The sequence below is a fragment of the Phyllobates terribilis genome, unplaced genomic scaffold (genome assembly GCF_046119375.1).
Source record: "Phyllobates terribilis strain yellow unplaced genomic scaffold, ASM4611937v1 Scaffold_10__3_contigs__length_209671492, whole genome shotgun sequence".
NCBI lineage: Eukaryota > Metazoa > Chordata > Amphibia > Anura > Dendrobatidae > Phyllobates > Phyllobates terribilis.
Genome location: NW_027362770.1, coordinates 134,576,342 through 134,600,620, shown reverse-complemented (window position 1 = coordinate 134,600,620; position 24,279 = coordinate 134,576,342). Strand labels below are relative to the sequence as shown.

Genomic DNA, 24,279 nt, shown 5'->3' with positions numbered 1-24,279 from the left:
CCGCAGTGAAGGCCTGGCAGAGCATCAAAAAGGAGGAAACACAGCGTCTGGTGATGTCCATGAGTTCAAGACTTCAGGCAGTCATTGCCAACAAAGGGTTTTCAACCAAGTACTAGAAATGAACATTTTATTTACAATTATTTAATCTGTCCAATTACTTTTGGTCTCTTTAAAAACAGGGTGCCACATGTTAAGGAGCTGAAACGCCTAAACCCTTCATCCAATTTTAATGTGGATACCCTCAAATGAAAGCTGAAAGTCTGAACTTCAACTGCATCTGAATTGTTTTGTTTAAAATTCATTGTGGTAATGTCTAGAACCAAAATTAGAAAAATGTTGTCTCTGTCCAAATATATATGGACCTAACTGTAGATAATAGATCGATAGATTGATAGATAGATGATAGATAGATGATAGATAGATAGATAGATAGATAGATAGATAGATAGATAGATAGATAGATAGATAGATAGGTGTTTTTTTGTCTTTGTAACCAGTCATAAAGCTGGGAAAGATAAATGCTCGGTGTGAATTACCACTTGCACAGCATGTCAGCAAGATAGATGTGTCAGCGATTCGTGGTCAGATCATTTTGGAGAGGGCGTTTCATTGAAGGAACACACCTGGCAATCATAAGGAAAAAATACACGTCCAATTCAGTCTGTACTGTTTGCTTAATATTATGAAGTATGTATAATAGGTTTATAGACCTAATCCCAGATGTGACTCCGAACATTAATATATAACCAGGTGACTAATCACTCAGCATTTCCATCATTTTCTTCAACTGTCTTTACAGGAAACTCTATATAATTACTATCCAAGATACATACGTACATGAAATACATGAATCACTTGTTCTGTCCTGACCTTCTTATAGAGCACATGAAATCAGTCTTGTGTCTGGACACACTGAGAATATTCCTTGTGAAAGACTTTAACGAAACAAATATACCCACATGGGTTCATCTATAATTTTCAAACATCACCTATATGATGATCAAGAGCTTCTGCTTCCCCCGATAGGCAATGGCTTATTCCCCTCTACTTGATATGCAATCACTTATCTCCCTCTCCCAATAGGCAATGGCTTATCTCCCTCTCCCCAGTAGGCAGTGGCTTATCTCCCTCTCCCCAATAGTCAATGGCTTATCTCCCTCTCCCCAACAGGCAATGGCTTATCTCCCTCTCCCAATAGACAAAGGCTTATCTCCCTCTCCCAATAGGCAATGGCTTATCTCCTTCTCCCAATAGGCAATGGCTTATATCCCTCTCCCAATAGGCAATGGCTTATCTCCTTCTCCCAATAGGTAATGGCTTATTTCCCTCTCCCCAATAGACAATGGCTTATCTCCCTCTCCCAATAGGCAATGGCTTATCTCCCTGTCCCCCATAGACAATGGCTTATCTCCCTCTCCCCAAATAGGCAATGGCTTATTTCCCTCTCCCCCATAGGCAATGGCTTATTTCCCTCTCCCCCATAGGCAATGGCTTATCTCCCTCTCCCCCATAGGCAATGGCTTATCTCCCTCTCCCCAGTAGGCAATGGCTTATCTGCCTCTCCCCCATAGGCAATGGCTTATCTCCCTCTCCCTAATAGGCAATGGCTTATCTCCCTCTCCCAATAGGCAATGGCTTATCTCCCTCTCCCCCATAGACAATGGCTTATCTCCCTCTCCCCAATAGGCAATGGCTTATCTCCCTCTCCCCAATAGGCAATGGCTTATCTCCCTCTCCCCAATAGGCAATGGCTTATCTCCCTCTCCCTAATAGGCAATGGCTTATCTCCCTCTCCCAATAGGCAATGGCTTATCTGCCTCTCCCCCATAGACAATGGCTTATCTCCCTCTCCCCAATAGGCAATGGCTTATCTCCCTCTCCTCAGTAGGCAATGGCTTATCTCCCTCTCCCCAATAGGCAATGGCTTATCTTCCTCTCCTCAATAGGCAATGGCTTATTTCACTCTCCCCAATAGGCAATGGCTAATCTCCCTCCCCCCAATAGGCAGTGGCTTATCTCCCTCTCCCCAATAGGCAATGGCTTATCTCCCTCTCCCTAATAGGCAATGGCTTATCTCCCTCTCCCCAATAGGCAATTGCTTATTTCCCTCTCACCAATAGACAGTGGCTTATCTCCCTCTCCCCAATAGGCAATGGCTTATCTCCCTCTCCCCAATAGGCACTGGCTTATCTCCCTCTCCCCAATAGGCACTAGCTTATCTCCCTCTCCCCAATAGGCAATGGCTTATCTCCCTCTCCCCAATAGTCAATGGCTTATCTCCTTCTTCCAATAGGCAATGGCTTATCTCCCTCTCCCAATAGGCAATGGCTTATCTCCCTCTCCCCCGTAGACAATGGTTTATCTCCCTCTCCCCAATAGGCAATGGCTTATCTCCCTCTCCCCAATAGGCAATGGCTTATCTCCCTCTCCTCAGTAGGCAATGGCTTATCTCCCTCTCCCCAATAGGCAATGGCTTATCTTCCTCTCCTCAATAGGCAATGGCTTATTTCACTCTCCCCAATAGGCAATGGCTAATCTCCCTCTCCCCAGTAGGCAGTGGCTTATCTCCCTCTCCCCAATAGGCAATGGCTTATCTCCCTCTCCCCAATAGGCAATGGCTTATCTCCCTCTCCCCAGTAGGCAATTGCGTATTTCCCTCTCCCCAATAGGCAATTGCTTATCTCCCTCTCCCCAATAGACAATGGCTTATCTCCCTCTCCTCAATAGACAATGGCTTATCTTCCTCTCCTCAATAGGCAATGGCTTATTTCCCTCTCCCCAATAGGCAATGGCTTATCTCCCTCTCCCCCATAGGCAACGGGTTATTTCCCTCTCCCCAATAGGCAATGGCTTATCTCCCTCTCCCCCATAGGCAACGGGTTATTTCCCTCTCCCCTGATTGGCAAATCGGGAATTTGGCTAATATTTTGTATTTCAAAGTTTTACTGATATTGGAAATGCCACTTTAGTTCTTATTTGCCAACTCTCTTAAAATTTCTGCAAGGCTTCCAGAAGAAGGGACTTCTGCATAAGTGAGCAGAAGCCTCCCTGAAAGCTCAGCTCCCCAACTCTTTTTTTATTGGCCTGACTCCAAACCTCAAAGTCCAGAAGTCAGGTGGGCGTGGAGTTGGGGGTGTGGCTTATAAATGGAGGCATGGTTAGACTTATACAACTTGGCAGGAAGCTTTTTTTGACAGAATCCCCCAGGTCCTGCAAAACTGTTTTAAAAAGGTATCTTATGGACCATAGTATTTCATGCAAACATTATCCCTCCCGGGTTGAAGAACATATTTCCTTACTTATCTCAGGACTGTCTGAATTTTTGCCACAGTGGCCACTTTATAAACAAGGCTAGCCGCATAGTGATAAGTAGGTTAAATTACTTCTTCGCCATCAGTCAACTGTGATGTATTGGTTTCTACACACCTTTCACTTAGTACATGATGTTATCTCTCTGACCTCCTTATCAGACATTTCTATTAGACACTCACTTAGCTCCTCCTGGAATATTCTGCTGTGTTCTGTAACAACCACGGAGTCACGTCATCATCTTCTCCTCTTATAAACCATTGTGAATCTAATTATGAAAACTAGAACGATAGCTTTTCTCAGCTCTTTATCTATCCAAGAGATGCTATCGAATTTTACAGCCTAGATCACAAAAGAAGATGACTATGCCAGCACTTACTGTATCATGTTTTTTTATGTCCTAAGGTCTGGAATTTTGTGATATAAATTTGTAAAAATAAAAATCTAGTGTGATAATCAAAAAATTCTGATAGGTGAATTCATCATCTATACCATTGTTTCCCAAACTCCAGTCCTCGCGGCCTCCCGCAGGTCGTTTTCAGGATTTCCAAAGTGTTCTACAGGTGAGAGAACTCCTGATACCTTGATGATACTTCCATCACCTGTGCAATCCTGAAAAAAAGATCTGTTGGGGACCGTGAGGACTACAGTTTGGGTAACACTGATCTATTCGAACAACCTCATTGGGATTGGGTTGACCCATCAGTAAACTCTGGTTCAAACATAGGGTCACTAAATGGTTCGTAAAGGTCCAGTAGAACCTATTCCATCACAAAAAAAGAAAGAAGATCATCTACCACTGGGGGAGAAGGGCTAATATTTTTGCCAGCCAAACCCTCATGTGTGCGGGGAAGTCGGGAGACAACTGACCGTATATTTAGACCCATCAACGACATGGCCTTTGTGGTCCAGCAGAAGACAACCCAATCTAAAGATGTCTTTGGAGAGGTCTCCATCCCCAGAGTTCTAAATTGGGTCAAGCCAGTGATCACGACCTGGTTTCACAGTAACTTAGGGTACATTTACTTTGGCCAATTATCGTGAATAAGCATTCCAGCCAACCGACAAATGAGAAAAGCGCTCATTCAATCGAGTGACATGTTTTTTAAAGCTTGCTTACTAATAATTGTTCTCGGCATCACATTGACCTGTATAAACAGGACATGTGCTGCCGAGAACAATGACAGTCTATGCACACAGGATGATCTATTACCTGTCATTTTGTCCACATGAAAAGTACGGCCAACCAGTCTAAAGAGGCTATTATACGACCGCCGATCACTTTCCTTCTAGCCGATCGTGGGTCGTTTAATGGATGCTAAGTGCAAGTGTTAACAAGCTCCTAGCTATGGGCTTAAAGAAGTTTTTCTGGAATTTGATACGTCATCAATACTAAATTGCTAGGAGTCTAGCTCTCGCCATGTTCACCAATCTGCTCATTAAAGGCACCATGCGTCGTGAATGGGAGAAAATTTGCAGTACCAGTCACAGCCACTATGCAATGTATGGAGCTGTGCCACTTCTAATCAGCTGATCGTTTGGAAGTTAAGCCTTATTTTATGGATAGGCTATCCATATTGAAGACCCTAAAGACCCCTCTAGACATCTAGCATTGGTATTCTGCCATTACCGAGAGAGGGTGACTGTTAACCAGACACAACTACTGTTTCCTTGTGTGCTTCAGGACAAATATATGCAACATATGTCATGGAGCATATGGCTTTACAGTGAATAACACCAAATACTCCAGTGTGGGTAATATTTGTATGTTTTGTCAAAGATTAAGGGGTTCCAAGCAGAGGAACCCACCTATGACGCCCATGTACACTCATAAGACAATTGGACAAAGGTTGTCCTAATGAGACAATCTCATACTAACAAATTAGGATAAATTTACCTAACTTAACGGATAATGTAATTAAAACTTGACTTTTATTGAGATTATTTAATATGGTCTAACAAATAAAAATTAAAAATACTTAAGTGGTATTGCTATATGAGATTTCTTTAGGACTCCACTATGGGATACCACTCTCCTACAGATAATAATTCTCCTACCTAGATTAATGGCTGCAGTCCACTAGCTAGGATACCTTTTCTAAGGCTGATTTATAAATATCAATTGCAAGACCACTAAAGCTAATTTACAATATGCTTATGTTTCGCCTTGACTGGCTTCATCAGGGGGCTGAGGCTAGATTAAATGAGACAATGTCCACAAAACTATTCTTTGGATATACGGCAGCGGTAGGAGATATTGTAACAGGAGAAATCCCAAATCCTGAGCTAAACTTTAACATATATTTGGCTACTTAATCTCTACCCTCAGATTAAAACCTTATGAGGGTCCGATGGTCAGCCATCATTTCAAACATAGCAGGTATCCATCATCGAGCTTTATGTTTGCGATGAATAGTTTGTAGACTCAAGTGGTCTCGGCATTCTTCTTTTCCCGTCGTACGTGTTATGCATCTGTCTTCTCTGCAGAGGTCACAGAGTCAAAGATGAAGCAAGACGGTGAATGGCTGCTACATGCCCCAACCTGCAGAACGCCTAATCATCACGCCAGTCAAGTCATGAAACAGAACAGGTCACTTTAGTATGACATGGCTGCTTCAATAAAGACCTTGGAGCTTGTCAATCTCTATCGTACAGGCAATTAAAATATTTCATTAAATTGCTTATTTCCTCCCGGCAAAATCGGCAGCGGCCTAATGGCATCTTACTGAAGGGGCTTATCTGTTAAATGGAAAGTGATAACACATTTTTTTGGTGAAAACACGTTCATTTTTGACCCATGTCAATTCAAAACTCTGCGTTGTGTCATTCAATATAACACAACGGAATATAATTATCTTATGCGGTGTGGTGCCTAAAGGAATTTTAAGTCATCGTCCATAAAATAAAAAATTCCAGAGGTTTCTTTGAATCGTAGATCATGGAATTTTACACCCAGTGATCTCATAATGAACTTCTATGATCAGAAATAGTTGACAGTAGAGCGGAGAACTCAGAGGAACCTCGTTTCCCAAACATATGGGACACATAAAACATTAATTTGCTGCAATTTACAATGCAGGGACACACAAAGGTATTCAGAAACCTGTGAAATCTGCACCGAACTGGTATTACACAATGCCGGCTGCCAAGGCATAGGCGTAATGAAGAGCCAAAAAAGACCTGCTCTGTGCATGTTCTGAATCTCAATCGTTTCTCAACACAATCAACATGAATAATTATTTTGCCAGTAGGTCAACCGTATCTTATCATCATCACCTGTACATGTGTTTTGTTATTATTGCTATGCACTTTATATATTTTGCATTACGCACAATATTGCACTTTATGACTTTTAGGTCCTAATCTGTTGACTTAATTGGTCCCGTTTCACTGTCAGTGTTAGGCCTGTTGTGCACGTACACCCCCGTCTCTAACCAGCCCATTCCCAGCACTCGGCATCTTGGTGCTGCCTGCGCATGTCCGTAAACCTTCTGGTGACGCATCCCTACTTCCAGAGATGCAAGGTGCGTCTTGATGGCTTTCAGTCTGGCGGCTGACGTGCGAGGCTGGATGCACATGATCCACACTGATTAATTTTGGGACTGTGGAGTTGCTTGTTCTACTGCACTCCCTGAGGAATCAAATGTGAACATGCGAAACGTACACTCTATAGAGAATACTATAGTTGTATTTACTACTGAGTGTTACAATTTGTTACTTATGATCTGGTTATGTCGTCTGGTATATCTTTAGCCTTATAGCCATTTTTTTTAAAATATACATTAAAATAAATACTTTTTTAGCATCGACAACTTTTTTTGTTTTGTTTTTGTTCGGTCTTAAACATACATACAGTGGGAAAAAATAAGTATTTGATACACTGCCAATTTTGGAAGTTTTCCCACCTACAAAGTATGGAGAGGTCTGTAATTTGCTCTGTAATTTTTATCGTAGGTACACTTCACCTGTGAGAGACAGAATCTAAAAATAAAAACCAGAAAATCACATTGTATGATTTTTACATAATTAAATTGCATTTTATTGCATGAAATAAGTATTTGATCACCTAACAACCAGCAAAGATTCTGCCTCTCACAGACCTGTTGGTTTTTCTTTAAGAAGCCCTCCTACTCTGCACTCATTACCTGTATTAATTGCACCTGTTTGAACTCGTTACCTGTATAAAAGACACCTGTCCAATCACTCAGTTAATCACACTTTAACCTTTCCACCATGGCCAAGACCAAAGAGCTGTCTAAGGACACCAGGGACAAAATTGTAGACCTGCACAAGGCTGGGATAGGCTACAGGACAATAGACAAGCAGCGTGGTGAGAAGGCAACAACTGTTGGCACAATTATTAGAAAATGGAAGAAACACAAGATGACTGTCAATCTTCCTCGGTCTGGGGGACCATGCAAGATCTCACCTCGTGGGGTAAGGATGATTCTGAGAAAGCTCAGGAATCAACCAAGAACTACACGGGAGGACCTGGTCAATGACCTGATGAGAGATGGGAACACAGTCTAAAACATTACCGTCAGTAACACACTAAAAATCCTGCAGGGCACACAAGGTCCCCCTGCTCATGCCAGCACATGTCCAGGCCCGATTGAAGTTCGCCAATGACCATCTGGATGATCCAGATGAGGCATGGAAGAAGGTCATGTGGTCAGATGAGACGAAAATAGAACTTTTTGGTAGCATGGTGGGAGAAACATCATACTTTGGGGATACTTTTCTGCAAAGGGCACAGGACGGCTGCACCGTATTGAAGGGAGGATGGATGGGGCCATGTATCGCGAGATTTTGGCAGCAACCTCCTTCGATCAGTAAGAGCATTGAAGATGGGTCGTGGCTGGGTCTTCCAACATGACAATGACCCGAAACACACAGCCAGGGCACCTAAGGAATGGTTCTGTAAGAAGCATTTCAAGGTCCTGGAGTGGCCTAGCCAGTCTCCAGACCTGAACCCAATAGAAAATCTTTGGAGGGAGCTGAAACTTAATGTTGCCCAGCGACAGCCCTGAAACCGGAAAGATCTGGAGAAGATCTGTATGGAGGAATGGGCAAAAATCCCTGCTGCAGTGTGTGCAAACCTGGTCAAGAACTACTGGATACGACTGACCTCTGTAATTGCAAACAAAGGTTTCTGTGCCAAATATTAAGTTCTGTTTTTCTATTGTATCAAATACTTATTTCATCCCATAAAATGCAAATGAATTATGTAAAAATCATACAATGTGATTTTCTGGTTTTTATTTTTAGATTCTGTCTTTCACAGTTGAAGTGTACCTACGATGAAAATTACAGACCAAAATCGTCAGTGTATGAAATACTTATTTTCCCCACTGTAAATGGCTGAAATTTGCAAAAATAATGATGCCCATTTTTTTCATACACCTCTTACACTTCTCTAGACCTTGTTCCTCTATTCTTCTTAGACAGACACAAGAATATTGGCCAAGATTGTAAAGAAAGATACCATTTTAGCAACAAAAAAAGAGATAATAATCAAGAGCTTTGTTTTAGGCAGGTCCCTACAATTTAGCTGGAAATGATAGATGCTTAGATCATACTAAGGTCATATTAGTGACCACCATAAGGCTGATCATAAGCTTGAAGGCCCCTATACACATTAGACCAATGTCGCCAATGTTTACGGGTTTGGCCAACAGTTTAATGTGTATGAGGGTAGCTGTAAGGTGGATGTTGAAAAAGATAAAGTTCTGGCATGTCCAATTTCGAACTGCTGATGCTTTTATTCTCTAAAATATAAGCCACTGGCAGAACGAGTGCTCCTGTGTATGGGAGAGACAGGCGATATAGCAGCTGGCCGAACAATTGGCCAAACTATCGTTCAAGCCGATAATAATCTTGAGTGTATGGAGGCAACCTGACACCTCCATATGCATGTAGGATCAATGGGACAAAGAAATAAGCCACTGCTAGACACTTCTGTTATCGCCTTTCATCTATAAGAACAACAAAATCGGTATTTTGAAATTCAAAGAGTTGGGTTCTTTTCTCCCGACGTCTGCCGTAGAGAAAAGTCAAGAGGCCTGAATACAGATTAGATGGTTGGCCGGTTCAGCCAAAATCAGTAGGTTTGGCCAACGTTAATCTAACGTGTATTGCCCACTTAAAATTTATGATGAATTCTCAGTGGGTTGCACTCTTAGAAATTCTAAATGGTCCTTCCTTCTACTTTCACTTCATCAGTCAGTGAAATATAATTAAAACAGGTAGACTTTCCCCTACGGCAAAAATTTAATTTGCTGATATTTATCTAAATATTTTGGCAAAGGCAAAATGGCTTGTTGGTACCCATCTTTCCTTCATGGCGGCCAGCCTAGCTATGTCACAAGAACCATGCTTCCTTAGCTGCACCTGGATATACGTGCCCATATATATTAGCGAAATGCTGGCCAATCATTCGTTCAGCTGACAGCTATTTTTCTCCCACTTTCCCCGCAGGCATAAACACTTGGCATCTCCCAGCGACTTATCTGCCTGCAGAACAAGAGGATAACCTCAAACCACAAGATTGGACAGGAGTTTTTGGGGAGAAATGTTCTCATGGTTGAATGCATTTACTGGATCCTTTTGTTTTGCCGGGAGACAAGCTGAATGTTTAAGATGCTGAATGTTCTTGTGTATGGTGGACTTGGGAGGTCCTCATATTCATTAAATGGTCAGCGAATCATGCCAAAATTGGCAGATCCTATCCAATGTGCATGGAGGCCTTACGATTACAAGGCTTAGCAAAGGGTGACTAATCTTAATGAAACCATGGGATAATATGCTCAAAGACATTTCAACAAAGTTGGCAAACTCACTGATTTCGAAGTGTGTGTGGGGTCTCCCTACTCTCCCTTGACATGTGATGATAGAGGTGTGAGGGGGAAGAAGGATCGGCATGCTAAATTTCAACGCCTGATTTGATCTCAGAAGAGATAAGCTGCTATCTCTTGTGTATCAGGGGCCATCTGTGTTCCTCTAACTTTTTGGCCTAGTGCAACCTCATATCAGGTAGGTATGGAGGGTTTAAAGTAAATATGCGAGGACAGAAAAGAAATAAGGAGTAAAATTACAGAATAACATTGAAGGCTTGCAACAACTCCAAAGTAAGCCTTTTTTCTATCATGAATATTGAAACTTTTTTAAAAATCCTGAAAAACAATAAATATGGGGCATTTAATGAGCCATTTATAGTTTCACTCTACCTTCTGTGCGTACATGTGTGGCGCCCTGCTGCGCATTGGTGCCACAGAACCCAGAAGGGTGCATGGATGGACTTCTCCACAAGAGGCCCTCACTACATTCATACACCTCCACCTTCCACCTCAGACCAGCAGAGGGAGCCCATTAGGGACATATATAGGGAGGGTGGAGCCAGGCAGCTCAGTCTGTGAGGAGTTCAGTTACAGTGAAGTCTAGTTTTAGTTTCAGTTCAGTGTTCAGAGAGTGAGCAGAGAGCGTGCCGACGCTCAGAGAGCGGTGAAGACGCAACACGCCAGCTGCCGAGTAGTGAGGGCCCTGAGTGTGGTCGACGGCGAGGAGAAAAGGAGAGTGGAGCTAAGGGGGCAGAGGAGCATAGTAAGCTCACCCCGTTATACAAACCGGACACTGGGTCCGAGCCTACAGGGACCCTTTACACCCAGTAGGGATAACCGGAATCCCAGGAGGACTACAAGTCCCTGGCAAACCTGAAGCTAGACACCTACAGGATCAGGAATCACGAAGGCCCCAACGTCCAGGGAAAGTGGTTACCAACCAGAGGTCCTACTTCTGAGCAACAGGTGAAGTAAAAGCAGGACACATAGTCTAGGCTCAGTTGCAGGCTGGCCAGGAACATACACAGAGACAGACACGGATCAGGAGGCCCTATACCCGCTCACTGGGGTGAAGTCCAAAAGTGCGCCCTTCACCTGGAGTACCCTGGACCGTACCTAACAACAGCACCAGTAAAGGTAATGAAGCTTACCCCCGTGTGAGTGTCCGTCCTTCCTCCGGGACCATCCTGCCGTCTCTCCCCTGCACCGCCATCCAGTACATCCCCCACGCTGCCCTGAGGCCCGCTTCACCTGTGGGGAGCCATTCCATCACAAGCTGTCCTACCATCTGCCTCAGAGGACTGCTGCAGCGCTGGTGATCTTCACCAGACACCACAGGTGGCGTCACGAAAAATCCCAAAAACCCCATATAAAAGTATTCCCCCATTTCACTGACCGCCCTGGGCCACGGACCGGGCCAGCCACCGTGATATCCCCTGGCAACCAGAGGCCCGGCTGCCGAGTACCCCCACGGCCCAGGGGGCGCATCACATGACTTAATCTTTGAGATAAGCATAGGTAGCCCTCACCATGACGGTAACGTTACTCTATCCATCCCATGTATCTGTTGCTCCTGACCTTCCCTTATCTATGCATACTTAGCTGAGCCGTACAGTTTTGTGCTACAAATTACGAGAGGGAAGTAAGCCGCTGCCAGACACCTCTGGCTGAGGCTAATCATAATTATGAAAACAAAAGGATTGAGTATGCTGAAATCCAACAGCCTGATCCTTCTTTCACCTGTAAAGGAGTGGAAGATGGCTGACACTCCCCTGAAGACCTGTTATTGCCAGTCTTAAGTTAAGTTGTATGATCTAATGTTGTGTCTTATGTGACAATATGCACCTTTGACGTTTTAGTCTAGAATTATGACTGTTGGCAGTTTTATAGTAGGAAATATGTTAAGGCAATTCATTTGGGCAGGAAATGGTTAGCAAGTAGCCAATTCTGCAGTGGGCAGGAGCACTGGTTGGTAGTTAGGCTGTGTGCCCACTATGCATTTTTCAACCGTTTTTGCCTCAGAATTTCCGCAGCGAAAACGCTTAAAAACCGCTTGGTAATACGTGCCCCATGGTCCCCAATGATAATCCGTATGTGCTGTGCACATGCTGTGGAAATTTCCGCTGCGGATTATCATTGCGGAAAAATACGCAGCATGTCCATTAATTTTGCGGAAACATGCAGCATAATTGCCGCCATTGACTTGCATTGAAACGCATTTGCACACACGGATATTATGCGATTCTATGTGCGGATGGTACCCGGGTCTGGAGAAGAGGAGACTCTCATCCAGACCCGGGTACCATAGCACCAGTAAAAAAAAAAGAGTTTAAAATAATAAATAAAGATTATACTTACCTTCCGATGGCCCCCGGTATTTTCTCCGCTGCGTCCGGTCTGTTGTATGGGTTGCGGTGGTGTGAAGGACCTGCGGTACAAAAACGCTTGACAAATGCTTCTACCTGGCGGGAAAAACGCATGTAAAATCCGCATGTACAATCTGCATGCGTTTTTCCTGCCAGGGAGATGCGGAAAAAATATGCAGCATTTCGGCATCGTGGGCACTTAGTGTTAGTTGGTGTTGCAGTGAGACTGAGAAGCAGAAGCAAAGGCTGCATATTGGGTATCTTAAAGGAAGGAGATTTTTGATAGGAAGCCTGTAACAGGATTAAAAAAGTGATAGTTTTGGACCATTGATGCCCTGAGAAATGGAGCGGAGAGAGGGGAGAGCTCAGCTGCAGCCGGGAGCCCTGGAAGGTAAGCTGTGGGTTTGTGGGGACCCAGAGACAGCAAAGGAAAATTTGGGGGCTGAAGAAATGTGTAGGCCAAACCAGGAAGTGATAGTGAAGGAATACTCGACTTGTCAGGTTGTCCTGCAGGGGTCCTGCACAAAGGTGGGCTGTGAACAGTGATAAGATAAAAGAAGACCTGATTATCAAGTTATGTACCTACTAACAATTGTATATTCTGTACATTCCATCAAGTTCATCAGTGAAATCCAGTTTATTTTCATAATAGGGACTGAATCCTTTCTTGTCTGTACATTATATCTGGGGTTCCTATGTCATCTTAAAGTATGCGGTCATAGTGGGAAATATCTGCAGCAAGTAAGTTCACACATACCGAGAGGAACCTGTTTGATGTCTAGGGTTCTCAGCAGAACACCTCTGCCTGTGCAACCCTTATACCCCCAACGTCTGCAATTGGAGGAAAATCAGGACATCCTGAGGCACATGAATGTTCAGTCAGTCCCACCAAAAATGTTTGATTTCTGGGGATCCCACTCCCTTGACCTTCATCAGTTATTAAAGTAGGGGTCTTAAGTCCACATTTCGCTTCACCACAAGATTAAAATGAGAAAGAACATGCATACTCCGTCCAAGATCTACAATACTGATGAATTGAGGGATTAGGTACTCAGGACACCCGTTCTAGTGATTTGTGAGATTGCAGTAATAACACCCTCAGTGGTCATATATGTATAATCTATCCTTAGTAAAACCTAGATTAATTACGTAACTCTTGTTACAAGACAGTCTTGGTATGGTTGTGTTTTTTGCATCTAAGGTGCTAAATCGAAGAAACGTTTGACAAAGATATCAATGGTTCACCACAGACACCAAGGATTAGGTTTCTGCTAATAATCCAATTCACACAATGAAGGTCTTGTTCGTTTTCCCGGCTCTTTATCCTTTCTGTCCCACCAGTTGTGTGCACAAGCCACCCACGGCCAGACTCTTCTCTCAATGGGAAACAGGATGTTTTGGGGAAACTTCACTCCGTTGGCTGCTGGTAGCAATCACGTAATGATCAGACGTGGGATGTCTATGTTGTGGGCAGTGTGAAGGACAAACGCCCCACACTCCAGTGAGCAGCGAGCTGACATGTGTCAACGTAAATGACGGGCAGTGACAGACTGAACAAGTCAATTAATTTCATGACCGCTTTGGTGATTCTGAGACATCCATGAGTGACATCCAAAGCCGTGAGAATTATTATCAACCAGATCCCAGTTTTACAATCATTTATTACTAAATCATATTTAAGGGACATGAGCTTAGATGGAAGGAGAAATTAGAAGTGTTTGGTTAGACTTAGCATTGTACAATAATCGGTATGGAAGCAGAACACGGAAAGGGAACGAGAAAATGGCAGTACATTGGGTTAGTACTTCATGATAAAAAAGGTATATGCGTCAGGATGGCTCATCCCAGAGAGTTTTGCTGTAGATAGCCACAAAACTATTACATGGCATGTCCACCTATTATGGGTTCTTAGGAAGCAGTTGAGAACTTCTCTGTGGGACATCAAAAGTAAAAAATGCTAGAATCCGGTACCAGAATATTTGTATCCTGGTGCAAGAACCTAGAGTGAATCCGAAAGCCCTAGTTAGAAACCAGTCCTTTTTATTAAAATCTCTTAAAATACAACACATTTTAGGGCATTGTAATCTTAAGAAACAGAGATACAAGCAAATACTGGTGTTACTTGAAAAAGGGGCGAAACGCGTTGTATTTTAAGTCTTAATAAAAAGGACTTGTTTATATCCAACGATTTGGGATCCACCTGAGGTTCTTGCTTCATAAAAAATAGCAAACTTTATTTGGGCATAAATTTAAAAAATATCCAAAAACATGATTGTGAGAGGCAAAGCGTTTTGAACGCAGACTGCGTCCTTTCTCAAAGCTACCTATTTTTTTTCCTTCACCTATTTTCTACAATTTTGGTCACATGAGATCCGTGCTTCAACACTTCTAGTGTCTGGATGAGCTGATTTTCTTCTTCTTTATATACTGAGGTTCTTGCGCCAGGCTACAAGTGTCCTGATACTTTTTAACTTGGTCTTTGATGCTGGTTTCCAGCATTCTGGTCTTCAGGAATAAGTATGACTCTTTCATTCAAGGCTTTTCTTTTAGGGTGCATTTAGAAGGGGTTTGAGCAAATTTTTGTCATTATTTTAAGTCTTGCTTACTATGAATCCTACAAGGATGTTAGTGGAGGTAGCAGATCGTGGCTCAAAGCTGAAGAAGTTAAGACTATGGTTCTTGAGGGAGTAAAGGTGTCCATACACCTAAGACGGCAGCCGACTGAAGGTGGCTAATCCTCACAACCCATAATACATATGGAAGCTCAGCTCGACAGATCACAATGACATGTTTCTTGTGACATGGACAATATCAACTCACCAGACACCTCTGGCAGAGAATTGTCTTTTGTGGAAACAAAGGATTTTACAATATGTCAGGGTTTGGAGTTTGTAACTCTTTTACCTGTCTTTTTGTAAGCTCCTCTCAGCTGATTCATGACCACAGATCCCATCGAAGATGAATGTGCAGGAGAGCAAAGAGGCCCTCAAAGGCAAACGGTGCTACATTTTTAATTGAACCTAATTGCAAAATTTATTTTTAGCCCCAAATACAACATGTATTTAAGTTCAGGAAAAAAACCATCCCAAAAACTGGACAAACAATTTTATAAATACACCTGAAGTATACCTTTAAATGTGTGGACAAACAAGTGAACATAGTCTATAGGGGCACCTTGAGGGTAAGTGTACCATGTGTATGCAGCAAATGGCAGAAACAACACCTAGAAAACTAATGAACTAAGAGGAAAAAAAAATCCATAATTGGTTTACCTGTTTTCCTTACACCCATGAACCTGTGTCCATAGTAGCAGCTGCCTGACACTAGATTTTAAAAGTAATTTTACTTATTACTAAAATCCCTTGTCCCTTTCGATGTTGGTTTAACCCAGTATTTAAATTTTCAGCCAAGGAACAAAGCCACAAACTGACCCATTGTTACACCTCTCTAGCACTTGTGACCCAGAATGTACCCTTACCACATTTTTTGCTATCCTTTAGACCAGGGTTCCCCAACTCCAGTCCTCAAGGCCCACCAACAGGTCATGTTTTTAGGATTTCCTTAGTATTACACAGGTGATAATTCCATCACCTGCACAGGCAATAATTCCATCACCTGTGCAATACTAAGGAGATCCTGAAAACCTGACCTGTTGGTGGGCCTTGAGGACTGGAGTTGGGGAACACTGCTTTAGACAGTAAAGATGACTTATTACTTGGTCAAAAATATTTACCTTGTAAAAATCCCTGAGCTACCCTGACTCTGCTGTTGTTTTTCGTATTGCGCTGCTTTTCTCCATTGCAGAGATATTCACATTGGTTACTTTAAAAGCAAAGTATGTGAAATCTCTGCTGAGCATTGCAACTGGGCGTTTCTACAGAGTCTTCTCTGGGGGCGTGCACTTTTACCCCTCCAATCCAGATGCAGCCAATTACAGCTCAGCAATGTCTGAGACCAATAGACCACTAGATCAGCTGCCAAGCTGTGATTGGCATCATCTGGGTGGATGAAGGTGAAAGGGCACGCCCCCAGAGAACACTCTGAAGAAACACCCAGTTGAACTACAAGCAGAGATTTCACATAGTGCACTCCAGAAGAAAAAAATATATATATCTGTGCAATGGAGTGACGAAACGCAAAACGGAAAATAGTGGAAGATTTAGGGGAGCTCAGGAATTTTTACAAGGTACCGTATTTAACTCAATTTTTTTGAGTGATTATTTTTTAAATGAAAGGTGTACAATTTCCTTTATTTCCCAGCCTCATTTTATGCAGCATGTGGCACCATAGTATCTACTGACAAGAATATTCTAACACAAATCTCATACACAGGTGTCTTATAGGCAGGAGAGGGAAAAGCAAATAGCTGGATGTTTGCTTAAGAAAGGGAAGTCATATTTTTTGCTTTGATGCGTTTTAGTCACATGAAGTAGATGAAAGCATACATCCGCTATTTGCTTCCTATACACATATTGTTTAACTATTCAGGCTTTTCATACTTTGCAAAGTGCACTCTGTTTCACACAATGTCAGTAAAGCGCTACGGAGTATATTGGCGCTCTGTAAGGAAGCATAATAAATGAAAAAGAAAAGTCAAAACGTAACAGCAAAGCTGTGTCTTGTATATGCAGTGCGCATCATGCATCCAGATTTATATAGACACATGTATATATATATATATATATATATATATATATATTGTAAGGATTCACGCTCTCAGGTAGGCATTAGGTAGCGTTCTCACAGGCACTGGATTCATAGGTCAAAACAATGTGACATTTATTTCCTCTGGTTGCACAGCACCAAAACAAAACCATAAACACAAGATCCCTAGCCTTCTACAGGTGCTAACTAAACAAAATAGACCCTGGCTAGTCAGACACAGCTGAGCTAGTCCCAGTTCGGTCAAACCCAACAGATGTTGTCCATCGAAACCAGTGATACTTGCAGTTTGGCGCACACGGCCTGTGCAGTCTCTTCTCTAGCTCCAATCCAATCCACTCTGGTCAGCTTCCCCCAGCTGACTGACTAAGGTAAACACCTAGCCTGGTCACATGCTGAGCCAGCCAGGTGAACATAATCAGAAAATGTAGAGCTAGTATTTAATTCTAGCCTACCTGATGGCTTTGCTACACAATATATATATATATATATATATATATATATATATATATATATATATATATATATCCCCATGACAGGATCTTATACAACCATGTTAAGAATGCAAATCCAGGTAAATGGGACAAAACTATGACTATGCTCTGCGCGTTATTCCAGTTTAATGGTTATTCTCAACTTGTCAATATATTGAAATTCACAGGATAGGTGATAACTTGCTGATCACTGGAGGACTGACTACTGGGACCCCCATTCATTCTGAGAACAGGGCTAAAATACTCCTTTCATTGTCTTTAGGACCGCTAAGGATAGCCGAGCGCCTAATTAAAGTACATCTTTATAGAGTTGATGCAAATTGATTCGCAGAACCCGGTCCAGCCGCGAGGTTACTAATCTGTGGCTCCAATCTACCGGCTTCTGCAGCTCTTCTTTTGATTAACCAACCTTGCACAATGTCACATGTGCGTCACACCGCAACAATGACGTTGCGTTTAGCTGGCTAATCAAAAGAAGAGCCAGCCAAGGATGTCGTCATGTAATAGGCGGTTCCCATCCGGTGGCCACAGACTACTGACCTGGCTGCTGGATCGGGTCCTGTGAATCAATTGCACTATCTCTAATCTTTGTCCAAAATGTAAAACAAAATGTCTTAATATTTTCTAAAATTAGAGTTTGGAACTTCTAGAAGCTGAACCATAAAGAAAACGGGTTTAGTAAACATTCTCCTATTCAGATTGTGGAAGTAAAACCACAATTAGGGCGTTTCTTGGCTGATTTCCCGATTCTGAAAAAGTCAACAAGTTTTCCATACGTGAGCCTTCTCGCTGTTTTGTTTCTCTATATTTTTAGCCTTTGGCATTAAAAGTTTTGAATATTTAAAGTCTTTGTGGATGCTTACCCTGTAAATTTGATTATTTTTTTGTGTACAACTTGAGCATTTAAGGTTACAACTGAACATGAATATATAACTATGAATATATTACTATAGTATGTACTGAAATGCTGAGGAATCCATGTACAGACATTCATTTTAGATAACCAACATTTACCACTTGGTTGATTTGGTAAGATTCTCATCAGGTAGATAGACAAAATTAATATAGCTAGTGGTCTCGGTTGCCAAACGAGACTGATCCCCCTTCTCAGACAAGAAAACAGAATTGCCGAAACAGACCAGTTATACTCACCAATGCAATATTATATTTGATGTTTGATTAAATATTCAGACTACATTTTGACTTATAAAGTGTCTTTGTTCTTTTTCTAGGGAGACGTCACACAATGGCTGGCTTCACCACCACCACCCAAGAAGCTCTGGTTATTGTAATATTGCTTCTTCATTACACGACTAGTGAGCAAAGACCCAACAATGAAGATTCTTCTTCATTGAGTTTTACTCAAAGTTTGTATCACACAACCATCCATGAAAATTCTGCTCCTAAGACCTATGTACTGAGTCATGTAAAGATGGGTGTTTACTTGAAGGATCCTCAATGGACAGTAAAGTATCGGATTGTATCTGAAGACCCTACTGGACTTTTTAAAACGGAGGAGATGGTGGTTGGGGATTTCTGCTTTTTACGTATTAGGATAAGGAGTGGCAATACAGCCCTATTAAATAGGGAAGTTAAAGACAATTATCAGCTCATCATTCACGCCTCTGAGAAATCCTTGAATTATGAAGCCCGGACTAAAGTTACCATCCAAATTTTAGATATGAATGATCTAAAACCTCTGTTCTCAACAACATTGTACAAATTTATGATTAATGAAGACGCTCCTCTTAAAACTATCATTGGTAAGATAAGTGCTACAGATGCCGATTTGGGTCAGAATGCTATGTTCTACTATACCTTCAACGCCAAGTCCTCATTCTTTAGTATCCATCCAACAAGTGGCATCGTCATGCTAATTAGACACTTGAATGCAACTGAAATAAGTCATCACAAGCTGGAAATTTTAGCTGTTGACCGTATGAGAAAAATTGCAGAGGGTAATGGATTCGGGAATGTAGCTTCACTGGAGGTATCGGTACAACCAGCTCTGAGGAAACCTCCTTTCATCTCATCGGTTACAATGACCATAGCTGATTCATCTGAGAGGCTCCTTTATGCCACTGTAGTCATGAACTACTTAGATCCAGGGTGCAGCATAGATTCTGTTGAGATTGTAGACGGAGATTCCTTTGGTTACTTCAAAGTTTTAAGGTCCTATGTGGGGAAAAATGAATTTACTGTGGTTTCCACTGCACAGATCAACTGGCTGGAACACTCGCAAGGTTTTAATTTAAGTCTTAGAGCCAAAGATAAGAGCAAGCCACCAGTTTATTCCCCCCTCAAAACAATTTACATCCCTCCATGGAGATATGCCATGGCAAGATTTGAACAGGATATCTATAAAGTCCGGATTGATGAATGCTCCCCACCTGGCAGTCAAGTGGCTACGGTTAAAGTTAACCCTGCAGCTCCGTCGGGTGGATATTATATGAAAACTTCAACAGATAATTTCCGACTTATAAGCAAAAGTGGTTTGATATTTACCAGTAAACATATGGATATGAAAGATCAATCTCAGTTCCGATTAGAAGTTACGGCACTTGACGGCCAAGTCTCCACTACGGTTATAGTTGACCTTATAGACTGTAATAATCACGCCCCTATATTCACTCAGTCTAAATATGAGGGTACTTTCAATGAAAATTCTCCCATTGGAACAAAGATATTAAAAGTTTCTGCAACTGATGTAGACAAAGGGAACAATGGCAAGATAAACTACAAGCTACTTAGTCCAAAATCTTCTCCTTTTGTAATTGACCCAATATCAGGAGTTATTTCTAACAGTAGGGTGCTTGACTATGAGTTGAATCAAAGGATATATAATCTGAAAGTCTGGGCATCCGATTTAGGCTCACCTTACCGTAGACAAACTGAAGTTTACGTTTCTGTTAACATGAACAATCTGAATGACAATGCCCCAATTTTTGAGAAGGTCAACTGCAACATAAGCATCACGAGAGACATGTCTATTGGGGAGAAGGTGGTAGAACTCTCGGCAGTGGACGTAGATGAACTTCAAACCATACAATATCAGATTTTATCTGGTAATGAGCTAAAAAAGATTCGATTAGACCCCACATCTGGAGAAATCACTATCAGAGGTGACTTGTATGACTTATCATCATCAGACCCTCATCTTTCCTTAGTTGTCACTGCTAGCGATGGAGAAAATGAAGCTGTACCCACATTTATCAATATCACAATATTAAATGAAGGTTCACCCAAATATGTCCATTGTGAAGAAACCGGTGTGGTTGACAAGATAATGGAAAATATGAAAACTTCCTTTGGCTTTCAATCTGAAAAGCATAATTACGAGGAGGATACATCATTTAATAATCATCTGATAAATAATCATGCACCTCAATTTGATGACAATTTTCCAGGATCTATCGATGTGGCCGAGGATAGAGTTGTTAATTTTTCCATTGCTTTGTTGACTGCCATTGACCTGGATACTGGTTTTAATGGCAAACTAGTCTATGCCATATCTGATGGAAGTGATGATGGGTGCTTTGAAATCAATATGGAGACTGGAGATCTTTACGTCTCATCACCGTTGGACCATGAATCCACAAGTTCATATATTCTTAATATTACAGTTTATGACCTTGGAACACCTCAAAAATCTTCTTGGAAAATACTAGCCATTAACGTGTTGGATGTAAATGATAATGAACCGAAGTTTCCTTCATCAGGATACTGCGTGATGGTAAGAGAGGATGCTAAGATTGGTAGTGTTGTTGTTAAAGTAAAGGCAGATGATGTTGACAAAGAGGACAATGGCCGGGTAAGGTATTCACTTCTAATGCCAACTGATAAGTTCACCATTGACACTGTCACAGGTGACATAACAGTTAAGAGCATGTTGGACAGGGAGCTATTTCCAAAATATAGACTCAAAGTAGAGGCCAGAGATCAATCAAAGAAAGACAGGCAACTTTTTTCGGTCACTGATGTGGTTATAACATTGGAAGATGTGAATGACAATGCCCCATATTGCCGTCCAGTAACGGCCAATGTGAAAATTGCAGAGGACATTCCTGTAGGAACAGTTTTGTACTTTGTGGATGCTCAGGACTCTGACTCTGGACCTAATGGAGATGTATCGTATTCCATTATTAACGATGAGCAAGGGATGTTTAACGTGGAAAAGTTAACGGGAGCTTTGATATTAGAGAAAGAACTTGACTTTGAAACTAAAACCTTCTACAATTTGACTGTCAGAGCTACAGATGACGGCCACCCATTCTCACATTCTTCTGTATGTCATGTGGAGGTGGAAGTCCTGGATGTAAATGAAAATCTACAACCACCTATATTTAAAACTTTTGTCTTTACTGGGTCAGTATTGGAAAACTCACCACCTGGGACACAAGTCCTTTCAATCACGGCTCAGGATGAAGACAAAGGAAAGGACGGTGATATACATTATTCCATAAGGGATGGAACGGACCTCTCAGTTTTCAGCATAGAAGAAGAGACAGGTGAGTTATAAAGAGACAAATATGAAAGTGTAATTTCATTATATTTCATTGTAGCATGTATCGGCCATTGGCTTCCACTGTAGGAAAATGCATACTGAGCGGTAAACTTTTCTTGGCAAGGTCCCCTTGTATCTCAATATAGTTTAAAAAAAAGCTCTATATTCCATATTATATTTTATGGACATGTTTAGCATATACCTTGGGAGCCTTTTCTTACAAACATACCAAATATAGACTACTAATGTGGCTTGAACATACCCTAAGATGTAAATCCTATAAAGGGAATCTGTCAGTAGGAATCAACCGTCTTAAGCCATCTCTATGGGCATGTAGGTCATAGAACTTTGAATAAAATCATACCTTGATATCTGCGATCTGATGTCTTATTCCAGAGTAATCCATATTTTTCTTAATATGTAAATGAGCTGTTACGATCTAAGGGCCGGACATAGATCTCCCAAAGAATCTGCCTCCAGAGCTTATTTTAAATGAAAGGGGGCGTTATCAATGTGAGTCATATAATGATTGACTGTCTGCTCGCCTGATCTCACTGCAAAGCTGTGTGTTATTATAACTAACACTTCTTCAGCTTCCATCTCACAAGCAGCCAGTGTGGGGGGAGATACAGCAGAGCTGAGCTTTGCCTCATTCATTAAAAACATATCTGAATTTGTAGCTCTCCTCTTACAGTGCTATTAGCTCTGCTGCAGAGCTGTGCCTGATTACAAGTAACACTTCTTCAGCTTCTCTCACAGGTAGCCATTATGGAGGGAGGGGAGAGTACAGCTGAACTCACAGCACTATGAGAGGAGAGTGGGAGCTGCAGATGTGTTTGTAATGAGACAAAGCTCATCTTTGCTTTACTGTGTTAGTTCTAATCAGGCACAGCTCTGCAGCGAGATAAGCTGTTTTAGAATAAATATGAGAAATTAAGAAATGTTTTCAGTTGTGGCAGAATAGTTACAGCCCCAGCTGCAATCTAATGGATGGAAAACTTTATTTAAAGGTCTTTAATGGCAATTTCTTTGTAATTATGTCTTCTATAATGAGTAAACTAACTAGTAACCTTTGATTAATTTTTAAGGATTAATTCGGTCAGTGGCTCCTCTAAACCGAGAGTCTGCGTCACGCTACTGGTTGACCATCTGTGCTACAGACTTGGGTTCGTCTCCTCTGTCTGCTGTGGCTGAAGTCTACATCGAAGTTGCAGATGTCAACGATAACATCCCTCAATTATCCAAGGCTGTATACTATGCTTCAGTACTGGAAAACTCTGCTCCAAATGTCTCCGTCCTTCAACTAAATGCTACCGATGCAGATTTGGTTTCAGCTGGCAAACTTTCCTTCCATTTCTCCAGTGGAAATAATCAAGGGTTTTTCACACTGAACCCAAGCACTGGTAAGTTTTACTTGAATTAGTGTTTCTTTTTTCAGAATTTCGAATTGGTATTTTTTACCTCACCATTATGGGACTTTGTTATGTTATCAAACGAAATGGGTTTCTCTTAGTTTTACTTCCAAGACGATGGTCATTGTATGGTAGCCTACACATTGGGCTAAAATGGACTCAACCTGAACCTGGCGATTTGCTGTTAGGCCAATCATCATTTGACTGATGCTGAGAAGAAAAGGAATGGACATGTTGATTTGTAGGTAAATAAGCCAACTGTCTACTTGTTGACAACTCATGAACATTGAGCTGAACTGAGCATTCATGTCTAAGGATCGGGAGCCACCGATACACTATACTGCACTGTATGAGGACAGTGTGAGCACACCCTACAGTCATGGCATGTAAGCCCCTGTGGTGCACCTACCAACGATTAGGAACCTGTGGAGAAGTCACCGAGGTGCCATTTGGCTCTATTTAGGCTTAGAAATTCTCAGTATTATAGCTGTAAGCACAAAATTGATAAAATTGTAAGTTCCTGAGCCAAAGATTTGAGCTCATAGACTACTTGACTCCAGACCTGATACTCTAAATAGGTCCTACAGATGATATATTAGATGGCCCAAAATCTGATCCAGGAGTCCCTTGAAATAATTAAACAAAATCTTTTTACAGGTTTGTGATACCCAATCTGAGAGCCACATGATGTAAGGG

General features: G+C 41.8%; 1 protein-coding gene across 2 annotated transcripts in view; it reads left to right on the top strand.

Moving 5' to 3' along the window:
- FAT2 (FAT atypical cadherin 2) overlaps positions 1-24,279 on the top strand; it is a 104,725-nt gene that overhangs the window by 25,792 nt on the left and 54,654 nt on the right. The window contains exons 2-3 of one of the 2 annotated variants that reach the window (XM_073649827.1): positions 18,900-22,175; positions 23,260-23,574. In XM_073649827.1, coding sequence (XP_073505928.1) covers positions 18,914-22,175; positions 23,260-23,574 — 3,577 coding nt within the window. In that variant the 5' untranslated portion in view covers positions 18,900-18,913. The remainder of the gene's footprint in view (positions 1-18,899; positions 22,176-23,259; positions 23,575-24,279) is intronic. The other variant, XM_073649828.1, reaches the window with a different exon arrangement.